The sequence below is a fragment of the Suricata suricatta genome, chromosome 2 (genome assembly GCF_006229205.1).
Source record: "Suricata suricatta isolate VVHF042 chromosome 2, meerkat_22Aug2017_6uvM2_HiC, whole genome shotgun sequence".
NCBI lineage: Eukaryota > Metazoa > Chordata > Mammalia > Carnivora > Herpestidae > Suricata > Suricata suricatta.
In genome coordinates, this window is record NC_043701.1 from 11689519 (window position 1) to 11708410 (window position 18892).

General features: G+C 55.5%; 2 protein-coding genes across 3 annotated transcripts in view; one reads left to right on the forward strand and one right to left on the reverse strand.

Annotated features, from left to right (window-relative positions):
• The window catches only part of TRPV6 (transient receptor potential cation channel subfamily V member 6), a 13448-nt gene extending 8643 nt beyond the window's left edge, over nucleotides 1-4805 (forward strand). Inside the window, exons 5-14 of the mRNA XM_029917788.1 lie at nucleotides 60-70; nucleotides 223-369; nucleotides 452-664; nucleotides 967-1053; nucleotides 1160-1236; nucleotides 1470-1635; nucleotides 1992-2058; nucleotides 2431-2699; nucleotides 3667-3773; nucleotides 4035-4805. Of these exons, the coding sequence (XP_029773648.1) occupies nucleotides 60-70; nucleotides 223-369; nucleotides 452-664; nucleotides 967-1053; nucleotides 1160-1236; nucleotides 1470-1635; nucleotides 1992-2058; nucleotides 2431-2699; nucleotides 3667-3773; nucleotides 4035-4314 (1424 nt within the window). The 3' untranslated portion in view covers nucleotides 4315-4805. The remainder of the gene's footprint in view (nucleotides 1-59; nucleotides 71-222; nucleotides 370-451; nucleotides 665-966; nucleotides 1054-1159; nucleotides 1237-1469; nucleotides 1636-1991; nucleotides 2059-2430; nucleotides 2700-3666; nucleotides 3774-4034) is intronic.
• A 163-nt stretch (nucleotides 4806-4968) lies between these two features.
• EPHB6 (EPH receptor B6) lies at nucleotides 4969-18892 on the reverse strand. Of its 2 annotated transcripts, XM_029922286.1 has the most exons (18): nucleotides 18861-18892; nucleotides 12077-12148; nucleotides 11602-11801; nucleotides 11290-11354; nucleotides 10357-11110; nucleotides 9490-9645; nucleotides 8772-9128; nucleotides 8534-8658; nucleotides 8219-8381; nucleotides 7891-8005; nucleotides 7589-7641; nucleotides 7266-7385; nucleotides 6907-7154; nucleotides 6481-6654; nucleotides 6088-6237; nucleotides 5643-5836; nucleotides 5367-5522; nucleotides 4969-5257 (listed from the first exon to the last, which is right to left on the reverse strand). In XM_029922286.1, the coding sequence occupies exons 3-18, from the start codon at nucleotides 11699-11701 to the stop codon at nucleotides 5149-5151; spliced, it is 3039 nt and encodes a 1012-aa protein (XP_029778146.1). In that variant the 5' UTR covers nucleotides 11702-11801; nucleotides 12077-12148; nucleotides 18861-18892; the 3' UTR covers nucleotides 4969-5148. The 2 variants fall into 2 exon arrangements, with proteins under 2 accessions (XP_029778146.1, XP_029778151.1); XM_029922291.1 differs by lacking the exon at nucleotides 6481-6654.

Genomic DNA, 18892 nt, shown 5'->3' on the forward strand with positions numbered 1-18892 from the left:
TAGAACATCTGCTCTGGGACCCTGGAATTCTGTTCCCTTTGCTTGTGCTCCTCTTTCAGATCTTTATAGGGTGTGTGGGAAAGAAAGATAACCAGATAAAAGGAGGCTCACGCAGCTAACTATCCGTTAGTCCCAAGGAGTGGGCGCAGCCCTCGTCAGCGGTTGTAGACCCCCGGGCCAGCTTCTCACACTGACCCTCAGACTCACCCCCATTCCTCCCAGATGTTCCAGCACCTGATGCAGAAGCGGAAGCACATCCAGTGGACCTGGGGGCCGCTGACCTCCACGCTCTACGACCTCACCGAGATCGACTCCTCAGGGGACGAGCAGTCTCTCCTGGAACTTATCGTTACCACCAAGAAGCGGGAGGTAGGGGTTGTAGGCTCAGAAAGCAGCTGGCGAGGGAGGTCAGGGTCGCGGAGCTGCCTGCTCCATTTTCCTTCTGCCACAGGCTCGCCAGATCCTGGACCAGACACCGGTGAAAGAGCTGGTGAGCCTCAAGTGGAAGCGATACGGGCGGCCGTACTTCTGCGTGCTGGGCACCATATACCTGCTGTACATCATCTGTTTCACCATGTGCTGCGTCTACCGCCCCCTCAAGCCCAGGACCAATAACCACACTGGTCCCCGGGACAACACCCTCCGACAGCAGAAGCTACTTCAGGTGACGCCCTCGGGGTGCTGAGCTTCAGGGCAGGATTCAGCTCTCTGCCCTTTCTCAGACCTGTTCTCCAACCCTCATTTCTCCCTTCGCCTGGCTCTCAATTACATAGGCACAAACCCAAATTATGGGTGCACAGAAACACATGCTCATAGAGCAGGGTTTGAGAGAGCCCAGTCTACCAGGTTAAAAAGAAACCCACAGGGCTGGTGACCCTATAGAGGTGACATGACAAACTTGTGCCCAGGGGCAGGCAGGCCAGATGCATGGGGTTTCTGAGTGTTCTGACCCTGTTTCCCCCTCAGGAGGCCTATATGAGTCCCCAGGATAACCTCCGCCTGGTGGGGGAGCTGGTGACTGTCATCGGAGCTGTGATCATTCTGCTTGCAGAGGTGAGGAGTGAGGAGCAGGCAGGATCTGGGGTGAGGCTATTGGCCCCAGGGATCCCGCCCGAGCCCCAGTCTACAAGTACCTTTATGCTTCCTGGCCTCTCTCTAGATTCCAGACATCTTCAGGGTGGGGGTCACTCGCTTCTTTGGACAGACCATCCTCGGGGGGCCATTCCACGTTCTCATGTGAGTCTCCTTGCTCTCCTCCAAGCCCCTCACTTGCTCCCTGGATTCCTGACCCCTGGACAATCCCTGGAGAAAATTAACCCCAGAGATTCTTCTCCAGTGATGTGTGTAGCCTTGTGTATTGAACTTGGGAAGGCTGAATCTGAGTGTGTAGAGACTGTCCCCTTAGTGTCTCTTGCATCCCCAGGATAACCCTAGCCTCCTCTCATTCCTCCTCTGCTCCCCGCCCCCAGCATCACCTATGCCTGCATGGTGCTGGTGACCATGGTGATGCGGCTCACGAACGCCAACGGGGAGGTGGTGCCCATGTCCTTCGCCCTGGTGCTGGGCTGGTGCAATGTCATGTACTTCGCCCGAGGATTCCAGATGCTGGGCCCTTTCACCATCATGATCCAGAAGGTCCGTGCCTCCCCCTCGGAGCTTCCTAGAGAAAGGTCCTAGGGCAGGACTGCCACAAACATTTTTCTAAAGGGCCAAACACGAGATTGGAAAGCTTTGCGAGCCACATGTGGGCTCTGTTGCATTTTTGTTTCTTTTCCTCCTCCTCCTCTTTGTTTCTCAATCCTTTAAAAATGTAAAAACCATTCTTAGTTCAAGGGCCATACCCAAGCAGGCCAAGTAGATTTGCCATGCAGCCATAGTTTGCTAACCCCCGGAGGGTGGAGCTGCGTCACCTCTCCTGGTTAGTCCAGTGGCCAGGGGCAGCTGCTCAGGGGATCTGTATGGAGGTGTTTTCCTTCCCCTCCTCCCTTTAGATGATTTTTGGTGACCTGATGCGATTCTGCTGGCTGATGGCGGTGGTCATCCTGGGCTTTGCCTCAGGTAAATTATCCGTCTGGGAAGGGGCCATGGGAGGGGGAGGTTGGAAGAGGCTGAAGAGCCCAGAATGTCTGTGGATAAATTTGGGGAAAGCTGGGAGGGAAGGGAGGGATGGGAGGCTGTAAGGTCTGAGGATGGAACATGGTGGAGGTGAGACAAAACTGGGAGTGCTTCCAGTCATGGCTCTTGGGATCAGGATAAGCCATATTGAAAATAAGGGAATATAAGAACCTAACGCACACAGCACGGAAAGCTGGATTGGGTTATTGGATGGAGAAGAGGGAAACAGGGTCAGGGATGGGCAGCAAAGAACTGGCCGTGGTCCAGTGTCATATATGGTTGCCATGGTAACTCTCACCCCCTTGGGTGGAGCAGCCTTCTACATCATCTTCCAGACAGAGGACCCAAACGAGCTGGGCCATTTCTACGACTACCCCATGGCACTGTTCAGCACCTTCGAGCTGTTCCTCACCGTCATCGACGGGCCTGCCAACTATGATGTGGATTTGCCCTTCATGTACAGCATCACCTACGCAGCCTTTGCCATTATCGCCACGCTGCTCATGCTCAACCTCCTCATCGCCATGATGGGCGACACTCACTGGCGGGTGGCCCACGAGCGGGATGAGCTCTGGAGGGCGCAGGTGAGCCCCCTGGTGGCCGGGAGGGCTAGTGCAGGTCATTCCCTTCCAGCCAAGGAGGGAGCTCAGCTCAGACAGAAGCAGGATATTTTGACCCCCGTGGGTTTAGACGGTTACTGTCGCTGTACACAAAATAACGCAGAGTATGCGCAATACAACTGAGTAAAACCGGAACAGCTTTTCTCAAAAAGTAAAACCTCAGGCTTTTCTAGAAGAATCAACAAGAAATACAGCTTATGGTGCATTTTCCTAAATGAAAGTGCATTTAGGAAATCAGTCTGTAAAATCTGATGCAGAAAAATCAGACAGGTTAAAAAAAATGCTACAAAAACTTCCCAGAGGAGTGCAAGTTATCTTTGGTCAGATCATTACAATGGAGACAGACGACCACTAAATGAGTCAAACCACCGTTTAAAAATACACTTAGAAAATAATTTCGCTCCACAAAAATAAAAATGCAAATCCCCCCATTTGAATGGTACTTTGTCGTGCTGTGTAGAAAACAGAGTAAAAAGGCCTTAGATTGGCTAAATGGGGTTTGCTCAGGAAAATATTTTTCCACGCAAATGTGTTGATAGTCGATGTCTCAGTAGGTTGATCACATTTATAAATGGCCTTTATGTCTGTTGGGTCAAACTATCCTGTGGCCCTGAGGATCCCTGTCTGCTTTGCCCTCCTTCCTGTCTTCTTGGAGCAAGGTCTCTCCACCTCCCGCGGATCGGCATGGATGTCAGGTCACAGGGTAGAGAGTCGTGGGCTCATGTCCCATGGACTGTGTCCCACATTAGAGGGTCAGCCAGGCTGACACCCCCGGCCTGCAGCTTGGGGGTGTTCTTGGAGGCCATGAGCTCCTGCGTTTCCTAGCTACCGCTAAACTTTCCTTCCTCTGCCCTCTCCTCTTCCCACCCTCCTCAGTGGATTTCTCAGTTGGCACCCAACCTCTGACGGCCCCTTCTGTCCCCACATGCAGGTGGTGGCCACCACGGTGATGCTGGAGCGGAAGCTGCCTCGCTTCCTGTGGCCTCGCTCGGGGATCTGCGGGCGCGAGTACGGGCTGGGGGACCGCTGGTTCCTGCGGTGAGTTCCTGCTGGAGCTGGACAGCCTGCTGTGCCTGGGAGCCCTGTGCCCACTGACCCTGACGTCCCCTAAGGAACCCCCTGCTGTTAAGGGAGGGGGGGTGGTCCCACGCGATGCTTGGGCCACTGACGGCCGCAGCTGAGATGCTGGCAGCCCCTGTGCCCACACTAGCCGCAGTGGAAGGAAAGGGCCAGTCATGGTGCGATGGGGTGAGGGTAGGACACTGGCACGGTCCCCTCTCACAGCCTCGCTCTCCACAGGGTGGAGGACAGACAGGACCTCAACCGGCAGCGAATGCAGCGCTATGCACAGGCCTTCCACAGCCAGGGCTCCGAGGACTTGGACAAGGCCTCGGAAAAACTGCCGCTGGACCACCCCTTCGGCCCCCACCTGTGCCTGTCCACCCCCTCAGTGTCCCGAAGTACCTCCCGCAGCAGCGCCAACTGGGAGAGGCTTCGGCAGGGCACCCTGAGGAGGGAGCTGAGGGGGCTGGTCAACAGGGCTCTGGAAGACGGGGAAGGCTGGGAGTACCAGATCTGAGCCCACTCTGCCGTCTGGTCCCCGCAGCTGCTCTCCTTTTCCTGGGGGCATCGAAACACAAAACCCAAACACCCGGAGGTCTAAGCTCCCAGGGGCGAGGGCGAAAGCAGAAGGCTCGCCCTCCGAGGAACGCAAGCTGGGAATCGCTGCGCCAGGCCTCCACTACCCGTTCAGCTCTGGGGCGAACAGAAAGCAAGGAGAGAGGAGGCCGTCGCCTCACCCAGAGCACAGGGCTGGTGCCAGCGAGGACCAGGCTGCATGGCTCTCTGGCCTTACTGAAGTACTCTGCACTGTCAGAGCAAAGCACTTTAAGGACAGGCTTGCCGCCTCCTCCCCAGCGTCATGGCGGGAAGGGGACAGTCCTTCCCAGGGTGCTCCAGACAGCTGGGTGTGGGGGGGGCACGTGGAAAGCACAAGTGAGGGGTACAGGAACCGCTTTGGGGGTGGGGTAATGCTGGTTGAGCCTTGCCACCTTCTACCTTCCAATAAAGTCGTTCCCTGCTCTGTTCCCTTGCTCATTCCGCTCTGCCGCGTCACCTGTCACCTCCCAGCAATGGCCCTGGGCTCCTCCTCCAACGCCTTCCCAGCCCTTCCTTGAAGACTCAGCTTCACCACGCTTCCAACTTGCAAAATTCCTTCTTTCCCTTTAATGGGGGGGGGGGGGGGGCGGAGGAGGGCAGAGGAGGACTAGGGAGCCAAGAGTCCAGGGGTTGGGTGTAGTGTGGCAGGCACCTCTGGAGGAGGCTGAGATGGAGATGGGCTCTCGCGTTGCATGTGGCTCCTGGGACGTACGTCCAGGCCTGTCAGGGCATCACCCGCGCAGGAGCCCAGGCCTCAGACCTGCACTGAGCCCGGCCGCGCCAGATGCTGCTGCAGGAGCTGAATGTTGTGTAGCAGTTTCTTCTGGTGGCCGGCCAGGGTGATGCCCAGGGCAGGCAGGTCTCTGGTGGGGAAGGAGGGCGTCAAGTCTGGGCCAGCTTCTCGGAGATCCCGGGCGTGACCCCTGGCTGGGGGCCCAGAGGAATCCCCACCCCACCTCACTCCCTGCTTACTCCAGGCTGAGCTGGGCCACGTCACTGAAGGTGCAGAGGCCAAACTTGGTAAAGTTGTCTTGGTAGCACTCCAGTCCAATGGCCGAAAGCCAGGCCTGGGGTGAGTCCAGAGAAGGAAAGTCCAGGGCCACGGGGTTCAGAAGGGCCTGGGAAGGTCTAAGTGGGGGGAGGGGGGTGTCAAAGTCTCCCCTTCATCTTAGCCCCCTCTCCTTAGTTGGTTTTCAGTTTGTATCTACCCTCCCTGGCTGTCCCAGGCTCCAGCCCCAATCTCCAGACCTGTCCCCAGGGCCCCCGTCAGCCTGTAGAGTATCTGGCTTTCGGATCATCTTGTCAAATGCAGCCACCAGCTGGTCAAAATGGGGCCTCTGGGTACGATCCTTCTGCCAAGTGTCTAGCATAAGCAGATGTAGTCCAGGAGGGCAGCCTGGAGGTGGGGGAAGCCGGAACTCCTGTTCTATTGCATTTAGCACCTGGGGGTTAGAGGAAGACCATGGTGATGAGAAGCTACTGCTAGCGGAAGGGAGTATCTTATTGGTTAAGTTAGTGAGTGGGCTGGGATCAGGCGGAGCATGAAGTTAGAGTGGGGAAGGGACTTAACAATACGGAGAACTTCCAATGTGAGCAGATCAGAGAATAGAGGCTAAGAAAGTAGGAGTCTGTGCGGCTGGTGGATTGGAAGGATGGAGGTGGGGGGCCAGCAATGTCAAGGGCAAGAACTTACCTCCTGGTCACTCATGTCCCAGTAGGGCCGCTCTCCATAACTCATCACTTCCCACATGACTATCCCAAAGCTCCAGACGTCACTGGACGTTGTATGTTTTCCGTGAGCGATGACCTCTGGGGCTGCCCATCGAAGCATACAGCTTGGGCCCTGAGGGGCGGGGCGGGAAGTAACAGCAGCAATTAACGATCACAGCAGCCGCATTTATTGAGCAACTGCTATGTGCTCAGATGTCTGCCGGGCGTTCTCTCCTGGATGGAGCCCAGGTGGGGTCCATTCCTTCAGACACCGTGATATGCAGCTGGTGGTTCACACCCTGGATCCCAGCTCGGCCTCCAGCACCCTCTGGGAAAGGCTGAGCCCCTCGCGCTGCCCCCCAGGCAGTGCTCTCACCTGAGGACTGTGCCCGAGACGAGCCACTTTGCACACCAGGTGACTGTTCACCAGCACGCTGTGGGCAGAGAGGGCACGGTGCACGAAGGCGAAGCTGGACAGGTACTGCATGGCCGCGGCCACTCCCCGCTGCATGGCCACCAGCTGCAGGCTGCTGAACTGGCCCTCCCGCTGCTAAGGGGCAGGGGGGCAGGGTTCAGCCTCCAGCAGCAGGATGGGCAACCCTGACCTGCTGCACAGCCGAGCAGCTGTTAGTGTGAGCGGGGATCAGGGAACCAGAAAATGGCCTGGGGATGAAGGATGAAGACCAGCATGGCTGGGCGAGCAAAGAGTCAGGGCTCTGTCTCCTGTGTCGGGGACAGCTAAGAACTGTAAACCTCCCTGGACCCAAGGCTTCCCTCCATCCCACCCCCAGGCTGGACTGACCCTGAGGAAGCTGTCCAGGGGGCCTAGCTCCATGAGCTCCGTCAGCACCATGAGGGGCCGGCTCTTGGTGACCACGCCCTCCAGCCGCAGGATGTTGGGGTGCTGGAACTGGCCCAGAACTGCAGCCTGTCCCAGAAAGGTCATCTGGAGACTCTCAGCGCCTCCAGCCCACAGGGCCTGGATGGCCACGGCCTGCTCCCGCCGTCCCCGGGGCTGCAGGCGGCCCCTGCGCACTTCTCCAAAGGAGCCTGGGAGAACAGGTGCAGGGTGTATTGAGGAAGGGCTGCATGCTCACGGGTGTCCCGCCCCAGTGAGCCTGGATCCCAGCCCCTCGCACCCCTGCCTCTGCCCCTGCACACCTGCCCCGATGACCTCCTCGATCTTGATATATACAGGATCCACCTCCCTGGTAAACTCTCGGATGGCCTGGCAGGGGTCCTCGTAGGTGGAGGGGTCGATGTAATACTTCACCCCAAGCCCTGTAGGCAAATGGGGTGCATTACGAGGGCGCAGTACAAGGCCAGGCTGCCCGCACACCCGGGGCATGCCCTCTTCCCTACACAGGCAGTCGCAAGGGCTTCCCCTCACCCTCGGGGGAAGCTAGCCTTGCCTGCTGTGGTCAGCCCCCAGCTCTTGGTCTGGGAGCCCCCAGCCCTGGCCCGGCCCCGCCCCACCCCCACACCTGGGCTGCTGTACTGCTGCAACTGCTCTGTGTAGCCCGTCCCACGCCGCTTCCTGAGGAGAAACCAGAGTCCGGGAATGACACACTCCCGTTGTTTTTCTCCTCTCGGCCCCCATGCAGGCCACCCTCCAGCCAGGGATCGGTGATCCCTCCTTCCCACCTGGACCCGGGTCCCAAGGGAAGGGGCCGGGTGGTGGGAGGCAGGCACTCATGGGGGTTTCTGCAGTGGGCTGTGGAGCTGCCAGGATGTGGGGCTGTGCTGCGGGGTGAGTGGTGGTCAGACACGGCTGGGAGGGGCTCACCTCCGAAACACAACAGCCAGCACGGTGATGGCCGCCAGCAGGAGGAAAGCCAAGGCCCCCAGGATGGACCCAATTACCAAGGAGAGTCTCTCGGGCAGCTGGGTGGACAGCTCACCTGAGGAACCAGTCACCCAGGATCACATGTGGGTAAGGCCTCCCCTGCACAGACACCTACATACCCCGCCCTGTGCACCTGCTCACGCCCACCCACACACCCAGAGGCCAGCCTCCTGCCCCACACGGCCTCTGGGTCCAAGGCCTGGAGGGTCCCTGGGCCTCTCCTCACCATTCCTGGTGCTAACCCCTCCCCATCCAGGCTTCCTCTCACCTTGAGGCAGCGTCTGGAAATAGACCTTGCCCCCGTAGGGGCCATGGCCTGCGGCAGTCCGTGCCCGCACCTGGAAGCCATAGATGTGGCCAGGGCTCAGCTGTGTCACAGTGGCCGTGTTGGTCTCGCTGGTCAGGGTGAAGGAGTGGGATTCATCTTCTGCCTGGGGGTGACAGCGGTTCACTCCCTGCTGCCCAGGCCCAGCCCCTCACCCCTGCCCCCACCCGCAGGCTTCCTGGCACCTCTCCCCCACCCCTGGCCTCACTGTGGGGCACAGTGAGCTCCCCCACCCCTGCTGGGCACCCCCCTTCTTACCTGGTCATAGTAGCGGAGCTGATAGTCCAGGATATTCCCGTTAGTCTGGTCTGGCTGTGGCCAGGATACTGTGATGCTATTGGACGCCCGGCTCACCTGGTGCAATGCAGGAACTGCAGAGGGAACTGGGGTGTGGGAGGGGGGGTTAGGAGGAGAGTTTCCAGGGGTCCTGGCAGCAGGAGTGGGGGAGGGGCTCTCAGGAGGCCAGGCAAGGCATCAGGCAGAGTAAAAGGCTCACCTGCGTGGCTGGTGCTGACATTGATGGCGGCAGCCTGGGGAGGGTCGGGGCTGAGCTCCGAGACCCCGTTCACAGCCTGCACCTCCAAGATGTAGGGCACATGTGCCCGGAGCCCCCCAACTAACACTCGGCTCTCAGTCAGGCCCCTCTGGCGGGGGTCGAAGTGCACCTCATCCCTGCAGCGGCGACAAGCGCCCGGGATGCCCGTGCCAGGCTCCTGGTGGCCTCCGCATTCCTTGCACACGACATTGAAGAGCAGGTCCCCTCGACCCCCCAGCTCCTGAGGCAGGCGCCAGTGCAGCATGAGCACTGAGCCTTGCACCTCGAACCAAAGCTCCCTCGGAGCCGAAGGCGGGCCTAGGGGGGAGGCCGGGGCAGCGAGGAGGGCCACGGAAGGAAGGAGTCATGGGGGTAGCCATGAGGGAGGAGGGGTGGGGATGATGGAGGACGTAAGGAGGGCAGGGGGCCCAGAGGGTAGGAGTCGGAGAGCATGGGGTGGGGACCAGAAAGCAGAGATGGGTGGGAGGAGGGGGAGGAGGTGGGCCGGTGCAGATGGGGTCAAGGTGAGAAGGACGTGTAGCAAGGAGGGAAAAAATGAGGGAACAGGAGAAAAGTCACTGCAAATGCACCCCAGCCCCACTGTGTAGCCCTCGGGCCCCCCTTCTCTGCCCGCCCCCAGTCCCATCTCCCCCCCACCCTGGGCTGCTGGGACACTCACCAGTGCAGGGTGCCTCTGGGGTGTCCGAACTGGCCCTGTAGTAGCCCTCAAGGCAGGGGCAAACAGGGGCCGCAGGATTGGGGGCGTGGCTGCGGGCTGGGCAGGGCAAGCAGGGGGCGTTCCCAGCCACCGCCTTGTAGGAGCCCTCAGGGCAGGCTGCGGGGGCAGAACAGGGTGAGGACTTCAGGTTCCAGAGCCCCGAGTGCCCTCACACAGGCATCCTCCCAGCCTTTCACTCCCCAGAGAAGTCTCTCTCCTCCTGAGACCTACCTCCCATCCATCCCTTCCCTCTTTCCCTCACTCAGGCAGATCACTTCCACCCCACTGGGGTGGGTACTGCATTTCCATCGATGGAAAAAGTGAGGTGCAGTGGGGACTATGGGCAGGACAAGCCCCTGATATAGATGTCTGGCTTGACTGCACAGCCTCCCTCTGCAGAGGCCTGCCGCAGCCTCCACCCTGCAACAGAAGCATTCCTCTTGGCTGGTATCCACTGCCTTCTCCTACCTGCATCCTGGTCACCCAGCCCTGTGAGGATCCCTTCCTAATTACATAGCAAATAGGGCCAAAGGACCCACCCCAGGATAACCCAGGAGCGTGATCTCCATCACTTCCCAGGCCTGCAGCCCTAGGAGGCTCAGCAATGTGGAAGTCTCCAGAAGGTTCTAGAAATCTGAGATGAGCATATGACACCAAATCTGTGTGCTTTAGAAAATCAGTCTGCAGAAAACCAGACTCCTCTCCTAAAACAGCTTATTCCTGACCTTTTGGGAACAAAGTGAAGTTTGGGGTATTCAGCAGAGGCGCCCAAAGGTTGGGGGACAGGTGGGGAGACCTTGGGCAAGTGCTCAAGGGGCAGAAGCTCACCTTGACAGGCCTTGTCTCCACGGGCTGGCTGGTGCCCTGGCTGGCAGCGGCAGCCCCCAACGGCCACCATCCACTTGCCCTCCCCATTGCAGTGCAGCCTGGGGGGGCTCCCCCCTGCCTGGCCCCCGGCTCCATCCTCCTCTGGCTCTGCGTGAGCCACACAGGTGCCCACGGCGGCCACCAGAGAGGCGCCACCGGCCCCACTGGCCTGCGTCTCAGGGAAGGAGGCGAAGGCGCGCAGAACGGAGGGGCAGGTGTAGGAGAAGAGCTTGACCGCCACGAGGGCCAGGCAGGCCCCCGTGTCCTGGAAGGCCACGTAGAAGCCGCGCTGGGTGAGGGGGCCGAAGCTCCTCTCTTTGACATTTAGCTGCAGCCCAGCCCGCTGCCCGGCGCCGCGCGGGCCCACGGCCCACGCCGAGGAGGCCGGGAAGCTCTCGTCTGCTGCGATGGTGTCCACCTTGGTCCAGCGTTTGAGGTGCCAGGAGGAAATGCCATCGGGGCCATCGGGCTCCTCTGCCTGGCGGTAGTAAAGTGTGAAGGTCTCCCGGCAGGTGCCTCCGGCCACGCCCAGGCTGGCACATGCCCGCACGGAGAAGTGCAGTCGGATGTGCGCCCTCTGCGCTCCCCGTCGCTCCACGAAGTGTGTCTGCAGCCAGTTGTCTTGCCCCGTGCCTGGAGGGGCCCCTGCCACGTGGCATGCCTCGAAGGTCCGAGTCAGACGTCGCTGGTCATCCAGAACGCTCACCTCATCCCACTGCAGGCAGGACAGACAGGGACACACTGTGAGCTGCAGGCAGAGCGGGGTAAGTGCACCCCGAAGTCCTGTTCCTCTGGGGAGTACTCCATTAGCCGCTCCCCAGGGCTTCCTTCCCACATTCCACACTTGAGGAGGGGGAGGTGCCCTGGGGTCCAGAATGCCAGAGTGACACTCACCCCACCTGGTGGGTAGGTGAGCCAGCCAATCTCAGATGTCTCTCCGGTGGTGTCCAGCAGCACCTCTGCCCAGAGATAAGACGGGGCACTCAATGGCCAAGCCTCCAGCCCAGAGTGCTCACCCTCACCACACTCTCATGAGGAAAACAAGACTTTCCCTCCCTGGTCCTTTGAATTCACCAGCAGGGGCACAGCTGTCTGCCAGGCGCCCTTCTCGGAAACCTTCCCCCTACTTTTCCCCTTCCTGACATCTTTCCCACTTCCCACCCATGCTGGCAGGTAGGGAATGCTCCAGGCTCCCCTCGCTCTTACCTTCTAGAGCCAGAACTGAGGACGCCAGTCCCAGGACCCAGAGGCTGCTCACCATGCCCACCACTCTGCTCCCTGACCGGGCGGCCCCCTCAGCAGCCATGGGGCATCTTCAGGGCTCCCACCATTGCCCTGGCCACCACCCTGCTCCCAGGCAGGGCTGCTGCTTTGTAAGACTGGGCGTCTGCTGCTGAACTTGTTTCCTAGGGAGACACGACCGGAAGAGGCAGGTGGCAGGGAACCCCAGACCCCAAAACCTGACTCTGTGTCTTGTCCTGTGGCTCCCAAACCACCCTAGCACCAACTGCAGAGTAAGAGGCTGTAGGAAGCCGACTCTCTCCTGACCTGTGCCAAGTCTGCCACCTTAGAGGGCCACGTGGTGGGTCACTCCCTCCCTACTTCCCACAGGTGACCCACCTCTGAGCATTTCTTACGGCCCTCCCGCTTAGAGCACAGGGTAGTTCTGGGCCAACCTTACCCTTTTCTTCTGGAAGGAGCTATTTCAGTTCTTTCTCTTCATTTCCTCTCTTCTCCTCCTCCTACGGCCACCCTGCATTGGAAATCAGAAGATTGTTCTCATTAAAACAAGCAGAGTAGAAAGCTGCTCCTTCCCTAAGGACACACATTCCACCTCCCCCGCCCCCCAACACCTCCTGACCCACATTAGACCTGGACACTCTAGACATTGCAAAGAGGCAGTGAAGCAAGAGGGAGCACAGGAAAAGAGCCGTGGGGTGTGATGGGAGGGAGGATGGGAGAACAGACATGAGGCGAACATAGGCCTAAAGATGGCGTCTGATAAGTGAGCCAGCACAGAGAAGGGGTAGAGATCTGTGGGTCTGGCATGCCTCCATTTGTGAACAAAGATCCTTTGTCCACACGGGGCACACTTCTATGGCTTACAGAAAAATAAATGTATGCCATATATAGGAAAAAATGCTTCTAATTTGTTCACTATGAAAGCACAGAATGGGGAAACAACAGTGGCACGCCATCTTGTCCCATGAGATTAAAAATGCCCTGGGTTAAAGAAAGTATGAGAAGCAGGCTGTCTAGATTCACGGTGCCTGTAAGTTCACACTGGTGCATCCTCTTGAAGGATGCTTGGCGATGTCTAGCCAGCAGCTTGACGTCTGAGACTTTGTCCTTTAGGTGCTGTATCCTTTTTTTCTTTTAATCTTTATTTTTGAGAGAGAGACAGAGTACGAGTGAGGCAAGAACAGAGAGAGAGGGGAGACATAGAATCTGAAGCAGCTCCAAGCTCTAGGCTGACCGCACAGAGCCTGACGCGGGGCTCAAACTCACAAACCATGAGATCAGGACCTGAGCAGAAGTGGGACCTTAAAGCGACTAAGCCACCCAGGCGCCCTGGTACTCTATCCTTGGATCTGTTTGCACAGAAGTTCAAACACGGATATTTATTGCAGAAATGTTTATAAGGGAAAAACCTGTAGAGTAACTGGTCATCACTAGGAAGACAGTTAATAAATCATGGCACAACCTTAACAAGAATGAGGACAACTGTTTATGCACTGATTATGAAAATAATTTCCAAGGGTAGGTAGTCCCTTGGAAAACGGTATAAAGTGTTCCCAACTGGGAACCTAAAAGGGCCATCCCCATACCAGCACACCCCCACAGCTCAGAAGCACATGACTGGGGGTGGGGGGTATGGCTGCCTCCAGGGTCACAGTGAAGACAAATGGGCTTGAACCTGCCTTTGCTCACTGGTCTAGAGTGGTGACCCATCTCTCTCCTTGGGACTGAGCCTCAACAGTCTGTGAGTTGCATGGACAAGAGCAGTACCTTCCATTTATTTCTGTTAAGAAGAAAATAAGCGGCAGGTTGCTCAAAGACATCAAACTGAGAGAGAGAAAGAAGAAAGCAATTGGAAACTGTTAGTCGTGGCCAGGTGATCCACACCATTATTGAAAACTGCACATTTCATAATGAAGTCGAAATCAAACTATTACATTATTTAACTTGGATCAATAAGAAAATCATAATTTGATTCCTGCAAATCTCATTTTTCCTGGTAACTCTGACTCTACTGCAAAATGAAGCCTCCAGTGTCATCTCCATGTGGGTATCATGAAAAGGCACAGCTTTCGCCTCTGTACGGGCCGATGCATAATGGGTATCTGCCTGTTAGCCCCTGAAATTTCCCTTTCATGCCACTAGAACCCTACTTGTGAGATAGAGTTTAACTTATCGCATTCAGCACATAGCAAGTAAGAAGCATTTCCAAACCACCTCGTTTGATACCTTAAACTTACACAATGGTATACGTCAATAGTATCTCAGTAAAGCCGGGAAAGAAAGAAGGCATTGCCAAATGGGAAAGTATTCCTAAGAAACAGAGGTTCTTTGCAAATACTGTCCCAAATGCAGCTAGAATCATTCACAGATTAAATGTTTCAAAGATCTGGGAGATCGTGAAGTAAAAAAGCATGGCCTCATCACCAATGGCTGTTCAATAAATATCCAGAAGGAACCCACGTTGTGGCTGCATCCCCCAAACTCTCAATGGCTTAATTTGGAGACAGGCTTGTCACACCAAGGCCGACCAGACCCTGTCCAGCGCCATAGGGTCTTTAGGAATGCTGTTATCAAGAACTGAAAATGCCAGCAAAATGTCTTTAAACAAGGAAAGCTATTATATCATTTGCCCAGCAGATAGTCTCTAAAATAGCCTCTTTCAGGCAGAAGATTCTGGAATCCATACCAAGAAAAAACTGTAAGCACTGTGCCTTCTTCAACTCATAACTAGATAAATAATCATGGAGAAGGAATAATAAACACTTTGGATGCATCTCAGTGAGTTTTTTGGGGGGAGAGGGGAGACAGCAAAACCAGAGCAAAGAGATGTACTGCAGATCATATCAGCTGCACAATATGGAACATTCTAGAGGACGACGAATGGCAAAGTGTTTGCTTTGATGACCCACAATACAAGCAACACAGTGGCTTGTGGCTGCAATAGGGCGTGTATGCACAGCCTCAGCGTGCATCCTAATGACACCATGAAGCTGGCCTCTCTCCAGAGGATCCAGAAAAGAGCAAAAGCAATTAGGGAACACGTTAAAGCCACTCAGCTTCTGTCCTCAAGAGGCATCGGCAAGAAAAGAATTAAATGGAGACACTGCGTGTGGATTGCCACTTAAAAAATTCTGTAAAAATTTTACCAAGAACAAAGATATCCATTAAAAAAATAGTTGAGGATCTTCAAGTACCCAGAAGTGTCCTTTGCTGTCTGAAGGGACCTTTTAGATTTGGATCCAGAAGATTGAAGGTTATAAAAAATTCCTTCAAGAAAGAAAAAACCCACCAAAAAACCAACACAACAACCAAGTAGGACTAGGAAGTTAGGGCAATTTCACTTATCAAAAAAAAATAAATAAATAAAACCAACAGATAAATTCAAGTCTTTTCTCTTTTAATATATACTTGATCTTAGCCAAAAGGCCGAGAAGCGATCTCTCTTTTAATATATAAAAAAGAACTTGGGTGTGTCTCCATGTCAAGAATAAAAACAAGCAATGAGAAAACTTTAAGATATGGAAGAAATTTCTGTCAGCTAATTCCTACCACAGCAGATTCTTTTGAGAGAAGTTTCAAAGGCAGAAATGTAAGTGACAAGAACACACAGCTCCATCCACATGACTGGAATACTAAACAAGCAGGATTTAAAACTTGATTTTCAAAGGTGCGTTCAGTGGTTGAGGACTAGGACATCTTTCCACATTTAGTCAGGTGTGTGTCCTAGAAGTAAAAGTGGTCAAGGACATCCTCCCTGCGACACAGACGGGGTGGGCCTGCTTTGGATCCCTCTGTCTTCTTCAGCTGGGAAGGGAACTGGTCAGTGTTTAGAGGTCCTCGAACCCATGAAAGGGAAGAAAACTTCTCTCAATCAGGAAAACCTTCACATTTCAGATGTGTGTATAGTTTGAAAAATAGAACGTACCGGAAGCAGCAGAACTATGGATGGAAAATGGTAGCTCAGAAAATAAGACTGATTAGACAAAATTTCCCATGACAAAAATTGCATTCTATGACTTCACATTTTTTTTCTCAGCTTCTTTTCTACATTTATCACTTTACATCTTTTCGCTAGAGTAGAGACACCGTATCCACAAGCCTGCTACATTTCTTTGGTTTATAAAAATATGACAGTTCGTAGGCATCAAGAATTGTGTTTTGCTTCCAGAAACTGGCAAAGATGAAAGATGTGTAGACTCTTAGCTTATAAATCATAGCTTCTGAGTTCTGTTATCTATAAAAATGAGACTTAAAAATACATTAAATGAGTAAGTCTGTAAGAATTAAAAAAATTAACTGTGCTTGAATTGAAACGTTAAATACGATAATTTTATGAACAAACTGAGATGGCTTAATACAGTTTATGCACCTCAATCCACGAAATGAGTCTTAAAAAATTAGGACATAGACGTCGAATAAGCTTGGAGGAAGGTATGGCAGGAAATATACTGGGCCGTTAAAATTGGTTACCTTAGGAGGGAGAAATGAAAAACGGTAGGTGGGGGGTTATTAACTTTGTCTTACGTATATTCCAATGGGTTTTCTTGTTACAATGAACATATCTCCTTTTTACAATGAAAACAAAATCTCATAATGACCATCTAAACAACAAAAGGAAAAGATTTTTAAAACTCAGACTAACCTAGCCTATGTTTACCTTTTATCTCCCTCCCCACCCCCCCTTTCTCTCTGAATTTCAAAATAATCTATAGAGATTTTCATCTATAAGAAGAAAGCAGGGATAAAGAGGCAGTAGGAGTTGGGAATGAATGAGCAAAATATCTTTTATCCCTGGATTTTCTTTAAGCTTCTCTCCAAAGAAGTTCAAATTGTCCCACTGATAGTATCATGCTTCTCTCACTCGGCATACTAAGCAAAGGACTGCAGCTTTCAAGGAGTGAGGGGGGACCGAAGTGGCTGTACACTCAGAGCACAAGACAAGGGCATCCCTGCTAAGCGAGTCCATACATTTGGAGAGCAAGGCAGGGTGCAGGGCTCAGCAGGGCAAGGGAGGTCCCAAGGGCAAAGGGGCCAATGGCTAATGTGTGCCCTGGCTGCTGAACTGGTCCTCACACCTGTTAGCCACAGGGTCAGCGTGGGAGGGGTCAGAAGCAGAGGCCCTGTCTTCGTCCTGTTCTGCAGCTGTTAAACGCCCAGGAAATTCCAGGATAATCCTTGCTCAGCTTAATGCTGCTGCCTCTACCCTTTAATCTCCACCTTGGACATGGTCTCAGTCGCTGTCTCTCGGAGCGCTGGCTACCCGCCTTGAAAAGGATCCCCTCAGCGGCATCCAGAGCAGACAGTGAGGAGGTGGCTGTCCTCCGGCGCTTCTGGCCCCTGCTGCTCTGGTTGGAGAAGCCAATTTGTGGATTACCTAGCAGAGCAGAGTCCCAAGTCCCTTGAGGCCTCCGGCCTCCGAGAATGTCCCCCAGAGCACGCAGATGCAGACGAACGTGCCTCCCACTCCCAGGCTGTGGAGCTGGGGGAGGGTTTGAAGATGCAGGCAGTGCCGGGAGTGGCAGACAGCCACTCAGACTGAGCCACTCTGGCTGTGCACTGACCTCAGAAACGTGTGGCTTTGGAAAAGGGCAGAAGGGAGGATGTTGGGACAGTCAGTATGTGCCCTTGAGAGATGAGTACTTGGAAGACCGTAGAAGTCCCCAAGAGCCAGTGCCCGTGGGGGCAAGTGTGTAAGAGAGTGTGTAAGGCAATGTGTGCGAGGAGAGATGGGTGTGGAGCGGCATGCATGCTGGGAGTGTGTGTGCGTGCACGCGCTCGTGAGCACGCACATCACAGCAGATCCAGAGTGCTCCTCATACTGATGCCCACCAGCCCTTCTCCTCACCCTGGGTCTGTCCCTACTCTACCCCCAGTGGGCCTGTCAACTGCTCTCTTCCCCAGGAGTCCCTTCTGCCGAAACGTCTGGGCTGGGAGAGCAAGCTGAACAAGTTAAAAGAGAAAAGGAAACTGAGGCTGCCCAGACCTCCAAACCCCAGGCCATCCTGTGTCCACCTAGTGGGGAGGGAGTGCAGCAGGGATATGGGACTTAGGGCCCAGCTCAGGAGATGGTGAGGACCAGGAAGAGCAGCTGGCCCAAAGGAGGAATGTTCCTGCCCTTCCCATACTCAGACCGATGTCGCCTGTTGCTCCCAGGCACTCTGGTGATACCACCGTCACTGCCAGCCATCTTTCTTGCACCCTGAATGAACCAACCGACTCCAAAGGAGTCCTCCTCTCTAGGCCACTAGGTAGGTACACAGAAGCCCCCCGCCCTCATCTTCCTGCAAGGAAAAAGGGCCACTGCTCTGAAAGAACCCAGCGGCCCCTCAGAACAGTACCCTTTACAAATGACAAGTCTCAACCCTGCAAGGCCCATTACCTGGACATCTCAGTGTCACGGCACCTTCCCACCCAGCCAGCATCTCCCCTTCTGGAACCGGAGTCAAGTTCTCCTGGCGAAGGGAGGGCCTGGCCCCAGTTTAACTTATTGGGAACAGGCCCAGCCGCTTCTCTCCAGGGGCACTGCCAGGGACATTACAACATCGGCTATGCTGGGCCCAGGCCAGCTCCCCCAGGGATGGGAGGAGAGAGGGTGCCAGACAGCCAAGATGGGAGGGTGGGGGTGTGGGGCAGGTAGGGCCAAGCACCCAGATGTAAAGCGAGGGGGTGGAGCTGGGCAGCAGCAAGCGGCAGACTTTGGCTGCAACTTGGGGGTTACAGCTGGGGAGCACGAACCAATCCATCTCTCCACTCCCAGGCTTACGGGAGGAAATGGGGGGGGGGCGCCGGCGGCAGGTGTGGGATCAAGGCCTCGCTCCTCCCAGCTCCGTGGGGATTGGAGAGTTGCCACAAGAGTCAGAGGGGTGGGCAATCCTTGAGAACGCTGGGAGCCCGGCCTTGGCGAGGACCCCTACCTCAGGACCCCCAAGCCGGAGCCAGAGCAGTGCCTCGGGAGCCACAGAGGGGGGATCGCAGCAGCAAGGGTGACGGTGGTGTCAGTGATGGCTAGTCAGAGGTCGGGGAGCCAGGGTGGCCAGTTTCTCACTCCCTAGGAACCCACCGTCGCTTTGGGGAAGGACACTCAGCACTCTCCCAGGGGGCCCCGAGGATTTGCAGAGGCCCAGTCTGGAGGCCCCCTCTACTTTTGCAAACCTGGACGCCTCGGTCCCCAGGCCCCCCCCACCCCCAGCCCCCTCAACGCCGCCTGGCACCCCGGGGCTCACCTTCCGCCGGCCGCAGGCTCCGCAGGTCTGCG